Source organism: Bubalus kerabau, chromosome 1 (genome assembly GCF_029407905.1).
Source record: "Bubalus kerabau isolate K-KA32 ecotype Philippines breed swamp buffalo chromosome 1, PCC_UOA_SB_1v2, whole genome shotgun sequence".
Taxonomy (NCBI): Eukaryota; Metazoa; Chordata; class Mammalia; order Artiodactyla; family Bovidae; genus Bubalus; species Bubalus kerabau.
In genome coordinates, this window is record NC_073624.1 from 34,180,474 (window position 1) to 34,195,245 (window position 14,772).

At 33.9% G+C, this 14,772-nt stretch overlaps 1 protein-coding gene across 11 annotated transcripts in view; it reads right to left on the minus strand.

The window, feature by feature from the left end:
- Window positions 1-14,772, minus strand: part of C2CD5 (C2 calcium dependent domain containing 5) — a 96,540-nt gene that overhangs the window by 51,134 nt on the left and 30,634 nt on the right. For 4 of the 11 annotated variants that reach the window (XM_055571801.1, XM_055571815.1, XM_055571811.1 and 1 more), the window contains exons 8-12: window positions 13,995-14,146; window positions 10,575-10,766; window positions 8,872-8,957; window positions 8,237-8,269; window positions 2,898-3,006 (exon numbers count right to left, since the gene is read on the minus strand). In XM_055571801.1, coding sequence (XP_055427776.1) covers window positions 2,898-3,006; window positions 8,237-8,269; window positions 8,872-8,957; window positions 10,575-10,766; window positions 13,995-14,146 — 572 coding nt within the window. The remainder of the gene's footprint in view (window positions 1-2,897; window positions 3,007-8,236; window positions 8,270-8,871; window positions 8,958-10,574; window positions 10,767-13,994; window positions 14,147-14,772) is intronic. The other 7 variants (XM_055571842.1, XM_055571833.1, XM_055571825.1 and 4 more) reach the window with 3 other exon arrangements.

A 14,772-nucleotide genomic window follows, 5' to 3' on the forward strand; every position in this document is an offset into this window, starting at 1 on the left:
AGTTAATAAGAAGTAGAAATAGAGAAGAAGGAACATGCTATAGTAATCTAACATTAACTGAAGTCTAATCATTATTTCAGATAATTACCTTTTAAAACCATCCCATTCTCTCCCTTATTGTATGACCTGTTTGTTTAATATTGAAGAAGAGGAAGTTCTCAAGAAGTAACTCCAAAATAATAATCAATAGTTAGCAGGTGGTAGTCGTTTTAAAATAAGGCTTTTCCTTTTATACTTAGTGTGAAATGAAAATTTCCCATATTCACTAGTCAAAAAATAGCTGCAAGATTCATCTGAGAGTGCAAATATAGGACTTTTAACATTAGCACGTGTTATCTCATCTGTCATAATTTTCTTTCAGCAGAGTAACTCAGAATCATAAAATTAATAAATCTTTATTATGGTAGATGCTAACTGAGTTTTGATCTGACATTTAGCTTCTGTAAACAAATTAAAATTTTTTCACACATAATTATTTACGGGGCCTGAAGATTAACAAAATGTTAAACAAATGTTCCTTTTTCAGGCACAATACATATATAAAAAACAATCCAAATAATGTGATAATTGTATCAAAATAATATAATATTAGGGCGATTAGAATATGATTTGTATTTAACTGAAAATAAAAACAAAACTGAAATACAACGTTTATAACATTACAAGTATTTATATGTATTATATATGCCCATAATCTTCTGGAAAATAAACCATCAGTAACTGAGAATTTCTCCACGTAAACTGAAAAAATATTCTGATAGGGAAGGAGAGAAAGAAAATGGATGTGCTATAGTTACAATATACAAATCATATTTTATAAGAAGGAAGAACTTGTTTTTTCTTCCGTGGGCCTGGAATTTTATATTTCTTACACAACTAAAAATAAACTGGCAAGTATGGAAAACGCTCAAAAGCAGGTTTTTGGGGTTTTTTTTTTTAAGTAATGCAATTTAAAATTTGGCTCTCTACTTAAATTTGGTTTAAATAACCTTTGTTTCTTCTCCTAGATTCTACAGCTTACCCAGAGTACAAGGAAGCAATGATGAAGTCTAAATGTTTCCATCACGAACAACTGAATATATTCCTAGAACCAGTTTTGGAGCTATTTGGAGTTGGTGGATGCCAACTATCAAAATACTTCAGTCAAGGGTACACAGAAACTCAGCTAACTGGCCTTGGGTCACCCAGTTAGTGTCAGGTATCTTAACTCAGTATTTCCTTGCACTTCTCAAATAATTCAAGTTCCTAAATGCACAGATATGAAACTTGGCATAGTTTTCAAGATCTCAATCCATTAAAACTGGCATCAGTCTAAATTTGCCTTTAATTGCTGCTACTGCTGCTGCTAAGTTGCTTCAGTCGTGTCCGACTCTGTGCGACCCCATAGACGGCAGCCCACCAGGCTCCCCCGTCCCTGGGATTCTCTAGGCAAGAACACTGGAGTGGGTTGCCATTTCCTTCTCCAATGCATGAAAGCGAAAAGTGAAAGTGAAGTCGCTCAGTTGTGTCCGACCCTCAGCGACCCCATGGACTGCAGCCTTCCAGGCTCCTCCGTCCATGGGGTTTTCCAGGCAAGAGTACTGGAGTGGGGTGCCATTGCCTTCTCCATTTAATTACTACAGAATGCATAAAATACTGCATGAAGAAAAGATTTTAAATTGACCCCAAAAATGAGATACAGGGGAAAAAAATAATAAACCAGAGAAGAAAAAGAGAAGACTGGCACTTAAAATATGTATTTGCTCAACGTTAAGAGTTTAACTAATTCCAAATAGTATTGCTTTTCTGCAATTCTATTCAGGGTCTAGAAAAATTCCATTCTGTTTTACTTCAAATGACATCAAACTATGGGGCCCAGATTAAATTTTTTAAAAATCTAAAAGAACGGTAATGCTTTGTATCCTCAAAATCATTACTTGAGTTTTGCATACAATAATTTCAAAGCACTTTTCTTTTTTCATAGCTGTCAGTACAAGGCCCCAAGAGGTTACTGGAAGTGACCATTTCAATTTTCAAAAACACATTCGCATACATGCCAGGTAAGAATACTAATATAACTTCAAGTTTAAGGTATGTCATCAAAATAATAAGTGACCTGAGCAAGTTACTGGGCATCTAGTCAATGAGAGATGCAAGAACAAGTTCCACAGGGAAAGTTCCTACTATACTTCTCATGCTTATTTTAGATTTAGAAAAATCAGCAAAGCATTTCTAATCCAAGGGTCTGAAATTACCGGGACTTGCATGCTTTTTTTCTCTTTTATCATCAAGGTTCATGTTTTAAAGAAGTGAGTTGCCATTTTCTCCTGTTTGCTTAAATGGAATAAATAGCTACTGAAAGAAACCAAGGACCCAAAGACAATAATTATTTTTTTAAAACTTTTAGGTTCTCTACACAATGTATACATTTCAAACTAAGACTTCTTTTATGAATAAGAAAATTACTCAAATAACCCATAAAGAATTATTCTAGTGAAAAGAATTAACCTAACCTCTTAAGCTAATGGCCACAATGATCAAATTGTAAATTTCATTATCTGCCTGAGTCAAAGAAAACAGCTGACTCAAAAGTGATTTAAGGATTGCCTCAGAGTGATACACCTTGGCCAAAAATGAATCAAGATTTGCTTTGTATTAAAAAAAAGTAGCTGAAATATACACTTCTACTTAGTTTATTTTTAGTTAAGATTACTGCAAATATTTATAAGCAACGTGTGCTAGTTTATACTTTCTTCGTCATTTTTCTTTTTGGATAAATTCAGCTTAAAAAACTATCAAAATCAAAAAAAAAAAAAAAAACAAAACAAACAAACAAAAAAAAACTATCAAAATCAGTGTTAATAATAATCACAGTGTAAGTAAATGAAACACAGAAAACAAATGTTTAGAGAACATACCAGGATTGTGGATACGATCCAAAAGCTTCACAGAGCGTGCACTAACAACGCCCCCAACATGCACAAGGAATCCAGGAGGAAATGCCGTCAGGGTGAAAAACGGAAATTCCTAGTAGAAAGAATGGGGGAAAAATATGCCTGACCATGTGTGAAGTACAAATGCATGCCTGTTAAAAAGCTTATCATAAAGAAATGAATTCTACCCCTTAACAAAAGGCTACCAATTATACATTACAGATGCTTTGTAATGAAAAGCTTCCTTGGATGTTGAGTTCCCAATCCATTTTCCCATATGTATTATGTTATAGAGAATCCGAACACCTTTTTTATCACTTCTAAATGAGAAAAAAAAAAAAATTCTCAGAGTTTCAATTTGAGATATTTGAACACACTCTTCCTTCCTCTCAATTGCCTATTGCGATCCAACTTGGCAATGAGATGGGGAATCTGCCTGAACCACAATCCACATCTACTTCTTGACGGGGCAGAGTCTCCCTCAGACACCTACCCTGTTCCAGGCTACTGGTAGACTTTGAAGTTCTGGGGCAGGAGGTCTAAAACAAGGTGGGGCTGAGGGAGGTGGAGGGAGAGGATGAGCAGAGCAGGTTAACAGCTACGTTGAAAGGTGAAGAGAAGAGCCAATGTCAAGTTCAGGTAGGCAGAGAATTATTGTGTGGGCTTATTTCCTCTACCAACAAGGGGGCAGCAGGAAAAAAAATCTAAATATATAAATGCAAATTAAGAAGGGGAGAGGTATGTAGATGACAGCAAGGGAGGCAATCAAATTCTACAAGTTCTTCCAGGATTTATTCTCCTCTCACTCTCTCTCTCTCTCTCTCTCGGACATCAAATTTGTCAACTTAGAAATGTCCGACTCTTTGCGACCCCATGGACTGTAGCCTACCAGGCTCTTCTGTCCATGGCATTTTCCAGGCAATAGCACTGGAGTGGATTGCCATTTCCTTCTCCAGGGAACTTCCCGATCCAGGGATCGAACCCAGGTCTCCCACATTGCAGACAGACGCTTAACCGTCTGAGCCACCAGGGAAGTCTAGAAATGAAGAGATGCAGGCAACAGAGAAATGGTAAAGCAGAGACAGAAAATTTACTGAAACAGCAGCCAAAGGAAAGGAGAGTTCCTGAGGCCGCTCATATGATAAAAACTGGATGCAAGAAAGGAAAACAATATCTGACCTGACTGGCGGCCAAGATTAACGTAGCTCACTTAACCACAAGTCACTTAGCAGTAGCCTCAGCTATTCAGAACATAACTGAGAACTGGAAATTAAGCAAAACGGGGCTCTCAACAGTCAAAAGAACTGTTAAAGTTGCAAGGACTAAACTTCATGTATTTCATTCCTAAGAGATCCCCATAGACTATATTCATACAATGATATACGGTAATTACAAGTGTATAACATTACAATTATATTCTAAAATCTACTGGTATCTTTTTATTCTGGACCATAGCAGATTAAATGCAGCAAATAAAAGTTGGGAGATAAAGAGATACAGAATACTACGAGAAGCAGGCACATTAACCACAGCAAGATTACTGACTGGCTCCTTAAAGCATGGGGATATGAACTGACCATAATTCACACAGCAAAGGAACTTGGAGTCATTTAGCACACAGGCAAACAGTCCTGCACACCCCAATAACCCATGAGGTATAGTATTAAAATATATATACATGTGTGAGTGTGTGTGTGCACACACACCCTCATATTCAGAAATAAATTCATTAAAATTTAAAAGTAATCTTTAACAAGGGCAAGAAAAACCTATGCTATGTAAAAAGGGAGTAAAAAAACAGTGGAAGTGGACAGGTTTGACCCAGTTGATAGGCAGAGGCCCCCTTATTTCCACCTAAATTTTTTACATATAAATTTTAAATGAGAAATGTACAGATAAGCTCATACTATTGGAAACATGAATCTTTTGTTCAGTCTCTAAGTTGTGTCCTTAAGATCCTTAAGATTAAAAAAAAAAAAAAAAAAAGATCCTTAAGATTTGTTTTCAATTTAAAAATTTTTTAATTTCCTCAAACTACTGTAGTAAAGCCCAAAAAGCATGTTACACTTGATCTTTATATTTAACATTTTAAATATTTTGGATAACAGACAGTGAAAATGCAAATTTTGGAAGCTAAATGGAACGTAGTACTTCCACCTAAACTTGAGAAATAAGTAAATTCCATGCTGGAAATATGCATATAAGATTTTAGATAAGATAGAAAAAGAAAATGAACCTAAATGATTTCTCTATTTGGGAGTCTCTGACCCTTCTCTCCAAACTTCAGAAAATGGGAGAACAGGATGGGGAGACAGGATCTGGAGACAGCTCACTCCAGAGCTGGTCAGAGCAGAAGTAGTAGGGGACCAGCTGACCTAAGAGGTGGATGATGCCCTGCCAACTTAGACTCTGTCCTAACTGTCCCCAGTTCATCCAGGCAGCACACTCCCCCAAGTTTAACATAAAACTTAACCTGGAGGGACTTCCCTGAAAGTTCAGTGCTTAGGACTGGCATTTTCACTGCAGGGGGCATGAATTCTACCCACGGTTAGGGCTAGGATCCCGCATGCCACAGGGCGTGGCCAAAAACAAACCAACAAACTTAACCTAGAATTAAAATGGCATTGTTATTCAACCCAAACTATGACTGGCAAACAACACTTTCAGAAGAGCTTACCGCCAGTATCTCAACTGAAGGTTAAATAGCTGTCCTCCCACCAGCATCACCAGTAACTATTATGGAGCACTTCCAATGTGCCAGTCCTGTGCACAGTACCTCAAAACTAGGCTTCACAGACGTTACCATACCCTGAGATGGATGTCCTATCAAATCCAGGGTTCAGGTGAAACATGAAATGAAGAGGGCCTACACTCTCTGAGCCACAAACTTTGTCACCTGGCTTCTTTACCATTGCTGGTTAAAGCACTGAGTAAAATAATTGATTTTAATCTCTAGTCTATTACTACACCTGATGAATCCATAGGCTCTCCTCCACTGAAAAGGACAGCTTCGTTAAGATCCGCCCAAGCACACCCTGCCTTCAGTGTCCAGATGGGAATGCCAGGGACCACATTTTCTCTGGAAAGCCCTTATTTTGCCCTGTGGAGCCCAGATAAGACTTCATACATTGATGCTTTGACATAAGCCAAGTGCATGCAGCATAAATCATTTAACAGCATGTGCTCAGAGACAGGCTACTTGAAAATTCTGAGAACATATGGAATTTTTTTTAAAGATTTAAATAGGATTTTTCTTAAAAGATATTTAATCAATTTCATTTTTTGAAATCAGAGATTTTTTTTATTATCCCAAGACACCACAGAAAACTTTCTAGATACAAAACTCCCCACCAGGTTCCTACAATGATTTATCATATAATTTTATCCCTACTTCAAAAAAGATCGTAATTTATCAAAAGAATCCATTTTAAATCTAAGTTTCCCAAAGTGGGTTCCTAACAGGCATTTTAAATGGAAGGACTTCATGGTAAAATACATTTGGGAAATACTAAACTAAACTAAGTCAATTAGGATTCTTTATTGAAGAAAAATATACATTCCAGAATCTAAAAAGTAACTTCATTTTTCTGGCAAGTTAAAAAAGAATCATATTGGAAAAATAAATCAATTTGCTTCACAGCAAATACTTCACAGGCAGAACCTTAATCTAAACTTTTATCTCCCAATAATCTGATACCAATTACCACGATCTTGTCAATTCATTTTTTAATTCTTTTGTGAGAGAGGAAGAAAAAAGCACTTTTATTTTTGATAACTGCTACTTGAGTAACTCAAAATAAAAAGATGATGGACAAATAAAGTTCCTCTTTTCCACAAGAAACAAAAGGCCATATAATATATTAAGGGTAGCAAGGGGCAGAAGTGAATATTTTAAAAATGAATATATAAAATGATAAATAGATCATATGTTCAACTTGATCTAGTGTTCAACTTGGCAGAGTTAAAGCATAAGTGACCACATACAGGAAGAATTCCACATTATTTCTGCACAAATTTTTCCCATACTGATGGCAGCCACAGGTAAATGGGGAAGCCAAGCACGACAATGCTTTTTCTACCCATTATGTACACAGGGTAGAGAGGGAGGCTCACACATACAACTCACTGCCACCGCAAGGTTTGATAATGTAAATATATTGCCAACTGAGGTTTACAGAGTGGTAAACGAAAACTATAAACCTCCACATCTCTGCTGTTAATGCCTCGAGGATTATCTAGTAATGTATGTCCAATGTGTTAATGCGCCCAAAAGTTTAAGAATGTTTGAAAGCATATTTGAAAACATAAATTTTATCCAAACTAAATCCAAAACCTTTTCAATGATTAGTATTTCTTTTGTCTTTTAAAACTAGGTGCTTTTTAAAGCTCTTAGTACGGACAGGAGAGTCACGGACTCAACACACAGGCAAAGTCTCATTATATCAAACATCAAGGCAAGTCAAGTTTCTCTGTTCATGTGAATTCTAGAATGGTAATTAGATTACAGAAAATATTCCTAGCGTAAGGGACTCCAGAAAATGTAAAACTGGGAGGGGGTAGGTGATAAGAGTTCTCTGTAAGTGACACACACACTTTAACTCTGATCCTCTTCCCCACGCCGTTAGTCTTTCTTTATATTTGGTTTCAATGTACAGTTTGAATGTTTAGGTGAGCTACGTGATGGCAGTCGTTGGCATGATATGCCTGCCGATGTAAGAGTAGTAGCTCAAAGGCAAAGAACCAGGTACCACCCAAGTCCTACCAAAGTCCCAAGTTTAGTTCCGCTCTGTTCTCTCCAGACTTTCATAACAGGCAAACTGCACACACAGATACTTTCAGCACAAGGAAAGAAAGTCTAAAAAAATTACTTGTTGTATTGTTTATAATAATAGCATCTGAAAAACACTCTTGTCGAAAGCCAACTTCTAGCAAATAAATACCTTTGTTTTATAAAATGCATCCTTTTACAGGCATTTGATATGTTTCATCTTTTTTTTTTTACTGTAGTATAAAACGGAACATGTAAAAGAAAATTCTGTAAATGCTTGTAACTTCCAAATCAGACATAATGAAAGCTATGGAACTGTGCCTTAAAATAACTGACATGACATATAAAACCATGCACTGTATTAGTTAGGGGGGAAAAAAAAATGAGTCTCATAGTGCCATTAAATTAAAACAAAAAACAAACAATTTTGCATTATAAAAAGAAAAAAAGCTGGCAACATTTGTTAAATGCTTAAATAAAACTTAAATGATCAAGATTAAAACTAGAAAAGCTACCAATACATGAAATAGGCTCTCACACATGTTCAGAAACATACCCGCCTTCTACAGAACCTATGAGGCGATCCTCCCTTAGCAATGAAGTTTATACAAAAAAATAAAGAGAGAAAATCATCCAAACACTTTAGCTCTTCATACAACATATTTAATTAAATAAATTTACAGTACTTAATAGAGATGTATTCACATACTGAACAATCATATAGAGATTTATTCACATACTGAACAATCATATTATCTATGTTAATCTGTAAAAATATGGAATCTGCATTTCTTAATCCCAAAGAGACTGGCCACTGATAAAATTCATCTCAGCAAATCTATATTAATATACTAAAGAATTATTTTTAATAAAACACTAATAAACTTTTTTCTAGAAAATTATCCACTATTTCCTTTTATATATTAAACTCTAATGTAAGATTAGAAATGATTTCATTATTCAATGGATATTTCCAAACAGACTATTTCTAATATAATTTTGGGAGATAAGACCAAAATAGTTATAGAATTATTCCAAATTAAAAGTAATCATTTATAAGCAAATTATTATGATACCTTTTGGACTGAAATTATAATATTAATCAAAACTAGTATATGGAAACAAGTATAGAAGCATGAGAATAAAATCATATTAACAGTGTAAGAAGAAAGAATATTGAGTGAACCTTACCCTCTGTTCCAATGCTGATTGAGTCTGTTGTCTTAAAAGAGCTTTAAAGGGCCCCCCTTCTTTTCCAGCACTACCACTTCCCATTCCTACAGAACATCAGTATGTAAATAATGACCAAAAACAACTAGAGACATAGAAAGTTTAATTGCATTTATCTTCATAAATATCATGAACAAAATCTGTTAAAAACAAAAATCTAAACATTTGAAGTATTTGTGATGGCAACTAAGCACATACTCTTTCTTATTCACAAGGTTTTCTTTAGAAGCAAGATGTCAAAATTCTGATCACAGTGAGTGTGGACTTAATTTATTCTAAAAATCATTTTTAAAATTACATTAAGGTGATAAACTTTTTTATATAATATTCAATCTTAAAAGCTGAATCTTCTAATAAAAAATCAATGTAATATCAATTATTTATACCCTGCTAACAAGTGAAGAGTACTAAAAGAAATAAGAAAAACATTAAATGTTTGTTTCAAACTAAATACATATATAGAGAAAGCACTAATTGAGCTTAAAATATTCCAAAATTCTCTAAGGAGTATGAATTTTAGGCAATTTTGAAATATAGTCACATCTATTTTCTGATAATTTTGCATTCATAAACATAATATTCATTACAAAATAGCACTAATATTCATATCATAACACTCATTTGCAAAAACTGACATTAAAGTTTTTAAAAACTAAAAACTGCAGACATAGAATAGACACATCACAAATGTACATGGTTATGGATGAAAGAATTACATTTCCCAAGCTCTTAGACGTATTTATTTTTAAGGCATAAGTTTAAATGTCTTTCCTTATTTTGTTCTTTTGATAGTACTAATAGACCAACTATGGTCAAAGAATTAAATAAAGCAGGGGGCAGGTGAGAAGCCAGTGCTCTACAAACTAAAATTTATAATTTAGTCCCACCTTTTAAATCTGAAGATACATGCAAGCATATTTACTACAATGACTTAAGAAAGGAACTAATTTACTTTTATATTTTTAGCTGTTCTTGGATAAGGAAACAAAGTTAGCATGTGTATAGTCCCATTTTGTTCTTTAAAAATTAAAAAGAAATGTATTTTTATTGTAGTAACCTAAACATAATTTTTAGAGACTATACAATACTAAACACAGAAACAAAACTAAGATCTTCATATGAAGCATATTGAAAGCCATAAAATAAAATGTAATTTGGTAGAGATAAATGAAATATTAGAAAATAGAGCAGAATAACTTGAAAATTAATGCAATGGACAAGAAAAAAAATAGATAATGAAAGAATATCACTAAAATGAGACTTAAACTGATTCAAACAGAATAATTTACTAATGTAACCATATGGTTTAGCAACATGATGGCATAGGTCCAACGTGAATGGAGTTGGTGTGAAGGGAAAGAAAGTAAAAGCATCTAGAACAGAAATTCTAGTAATGAGAACCTAATAATCACTGGAAATATGCAGCTCTAAGCACTTAGACATACAATTTTTAATACATAAGATTATTTAGCAGAATATTCATAATTATCCATCAAGTAATCCTCAATTGTGTTCTCATGGTAATTTTACTGTCTGCCAATAAGAAAAATAAGAAATACATCCTGTGTCAAATATTCAATACTTCTGTATAGTATGAAATAATTAATTTTTTCAAAAATGATTTCGAATAAAGGGATTAAAAAGCTGACATAATATGATCCTACCAGAAGCAGCCAGGAACAGCTCTTCACTGAAAGAAACACTTTTCCTCAGAACTGGGCTGACAAGGCTAGAAGGATGAGGGGGAAGGCTAGATTCCGAGAGGAGGAGACAGGACTTTTTAAGATGAAGGGACCCACAAGGGAGAGAGGGGGAGCTGGGACACAGGTAAATCCTAGGCCCCTGTGGGTAAGGTGCTGTGGAGGAAAGTAGCAGAGAAAAGATGCAGATTCAGAAGATGACCAGAAAATGCAGGATAAGGAAAGCAATGGTGAAGCAAAACGTAACAGTAAAATGAACTGTAAAATGCGTACACAAATTACAGTAAGCATATGAAGTCATTAGCAAGATCATCTGTTCAACGTAATATAAATAAAAGGCATAGTCTAAAACTTAACAAAACCTTTACAAACTCTGCACTCATTAAACATTTTTAAATCGATCAACAGGATTTTATGCCATTCTGATTACTTTTAGCTGACTCCTTAAAAACATTTAAATTACTTCCCATTTTTTTGCTTAAGACTGTTTAAGGTCAAATGTATCACATTTTTTAAAGCCAGAAATTTGTTGTCTCAAATACAAAAACCTTTTTAAAGAGGTAAGAGTATATATATAGTTCTTCCAATGTTACTAGCTAAAACACATGACTTATGAGTATTTTAATTGAATTAAAAAAAATCAAACACCTGCTACCACATTAAGTTTAAATAAATACAATATTAACTACCTTCTGTCATGCTTCAGGAGGTATGTTAATGCTTTTCTTTTTCCTCTAAAATTTTAAATACTCAAATCTGATCACAGCACTGTTTGCATTTACAAAGATCTGAGTACCTGAGAGTCAAAGGAATATGCTCTGAACCACAAAAAACACACATGGCAAAAAGCCTGATCAAAAAAAAGTACAAATTAGCTTGAGTCAGATGTCACATCAGTATCTTAACACTAGCATTCTAAAATTCCACTTCTCCTAGTTGAATACTTGAAAAAAAAAAATGAAAATAAAATCTGGTAAAATGTCAAAAAATAAAAATCTACAGAAGTAAGTGTGAATTTTTTTTAAAACAAGACTCATCTGAAGGTCGATGAGAGCTTTATCTACAAACAGAAAAACAACTTTCTCAGTCTAAGTTCTATTAACTTTATTCTATTCTGTTTTTGTTTCCCAATGTACATATAATTAATCAATCATGAGCAACCAATCTATCATGAAATACATGCTGACCTACAGCTCTAGAAATTTTAGAACATTCATAATTTTGGCACTTTCAATCTCCATGAAAAATAGGAATACTTCCTAGTGGCTCAGACGATAAAGAATCTGCCTGCAATGCAGGAGACCTGCAATCCCTGGGTCAGGAAGACCCCCTGGAGAAGGGAATGGCAACCCACTCCAGTATTCTTGCCTGGAGAATCCCATGGACAAAGGAGCCTGGCGGGCTATAGCCCATGTGGTTGCAAAGAGGCAGACAGGACTGAGCAACTAACACTTTCACTTTCACTTTTTCAGAAGTATTAAGGACCCATGATTAGGACAAGCACCTAAAAACTGTTAATATCCTATAAAAATGCAACTGATGTAGTGAATAATTACAGGCAAAACAAAATAATTTACTTAGTGGCAGCTTATATAGAAATACATGAGAACAATACTTTTTTTGTAAATGAATTTTTAAAAACCAAAAATTTGGAGCTAGAAAATACAAAAAAGTTTTCATTGATAATACAGTTGATTGCCTACTAGAAAGCTAAGGGAATAGAAGTCTGGTTTGGTTAATTTATTACTTGACAATCTTCACTAGATTTGGTTTTCCTGATTAATTAAAAAGAAACAGAAAGACAAAGGAAAATACTTTAAAAAATGTGTCTGTAGCATGGCAAAAAAAGATAAGGAATACTGAAAAGTGGCTTGGAATACAAAAATGAACAAGCAGTGGACAAAGTCTCAAAAAATTAAGAAAACTACTCATCAAATGTTATGCTACGCCCTTATTGTTTTGATATTATGAATTTCAAAGCCAGAATCTTATTCTTTACTTAAAAACAAAATTTAAAAAAACAAAAAAACAAAACACCCCCAATTCCCTACAATTTCAATGATTCTGTTTTTATGACACCAATATGGTTAAGATGCCACATTCCACAGCATCCATTACTATCAAATATCACATTTTTTTATTGTTGTTCATAGTTATACATGTAAAAATAAAGTAATGCTTTTCAAAGAATTAGGTATTAATAATTATCTTCTTTACATTTTGTGACTACATTTATAAAAAATAATAGTGTGTCTGGTGGTGGTGGTTTAGTCACTAAACTGTGTCCAACTCTTGTGACCCTATGGACCCTAGTCTGCCAGGTGCCTCCACCCATGGTATTTCTCAGGCAAGAATACTAGAGTCTGCTGTTATTTCCTTCTCCAGATATTATGACTACAGGCTTTTTAAAAACACCCTATCTTTGCTTTGAAAGTAGCACTGGTTCTAGAATTAGATTTCTTCTCGTTATTTTCATAAAATCTGGGGTCCTTCTAAATTTCTTGTCTAACATAAAAATAGTTACTAAAGATTACAAATTAAAAATAACACATGAACTAGGCAAAACGTTTTCCTCAATCTGTCAAGGAAACTCCCAAACATGCTATTTGCAAAAACTGCAAACGATTAACTTTTAAATGTTTCATTTATCTTTTATTTTTCTTAAGAATATTAATTCGATGGATTTAAATAAGCTAATTTTATTTTAAGGCATAAGAAACTAATTTGATTCATTAATCAATTTTTATCATAAAACATATTCACAAAACTGAGAGATCAGCAAAATACAAATAGGAGAGGGAAAAATTATAAATTTCATATACTGAGAAATATACAAGAATAAGTAAAGCAGAAATGCTATTTTCTAACCTAGAGAATACAACTAGCAAAACCAAACATTTTAAATAAAAGCTAATAAATATATATACTCCAGTATAACAATATCAGCTGTTCTTAAGGGTTTTTTCATAATAAAATCTTAGAATTAAATTTCAAAATAGAAACAATGAATTCAAAACTGTTTATACTGCATGAGGAACTGGACTGCAAGCTACTAGTGTTACTTTCTATTCAAATGCTTTGAGATGTTATTCCTCTTAATTTGAGCATGAAATGAAAAATGTCTACATGCAAAAATAAATCCTGGACTTAATATCTAAACTATAATTAAATCAACAAAATGTCATGCTTTAAACAAAATAACTTCTTAACTATACAAAGTTTTCACATTTTAATTGTAATCACTGAAAATGATCAGTATTTCCATTAGCTTTTAACTTAAATGCCAAAAACAGGAAGAAAGGCTTGGATGGAAAGCTAATAAGGAACAAAAAACAAATTTGAAAAATAAAAGAAAAAAAGAAAAGGTGAGTGGAAGTGCCTTACCAGTTTTGGGTGTCAAACTCAAATCTGTGTCAGAAGAAGAGGACTGTCGACTGTAGGACTTGGAAGGTGAAAAGGAATAAGTTTGGTTTTTCAGAGGGGTTGAGGGTCCTGATGAGTGAGTATTGGGATTGGGATCTTCATTGAAGGGAATCCTGCCAGAAGAAGGTGGAGAAATATTAAGCAATCATGTGCCAAAGGACCTGACAGAGGCAGCATGATCCAAACACCAGGGAAGGATTGGGGCAGGGCCAGTAGTCATTTCTTAAATGTGGAGCTGGGTCTGAGGCCAAAGGCATCCAACTGTTGTTTAACCATTCACCATTCTCCAGATAAGTAATTATCTGCATTGAAACAGTTAATAAGCCAAGGGAAAAAGCAAAAAAGCATGAAATGGCAGACTCAAGGGGTAAAAAAATATTAAAAGAAGAAATAAACAAAAAGATCAATACATGATTAAAAATATTTTCAAACAAACAATGCTTTTTTAAGTTACAAAATAAAAAATGGTGACTGCAAATGGTGTGTGTAAATATTCACAATAGTTTTCATATTTGCACACACGGGTATCTTGGAAAAAAAACATGTTTCCTTATCCTATAGCATCAAGAGTGCCACAGCTAAAAACACAGCAGAGTGGAAAATGAATATAGTTACACAGAGACATCGCATTTTATGCACAAGAGTCACTTACCTGTTTTCCAATAGCTCTCTTCCACAGAATGAAACAGACCCTACTGTAACAAGTTTTGTACATAAAGAAAATAAGCAAATTGGAAGC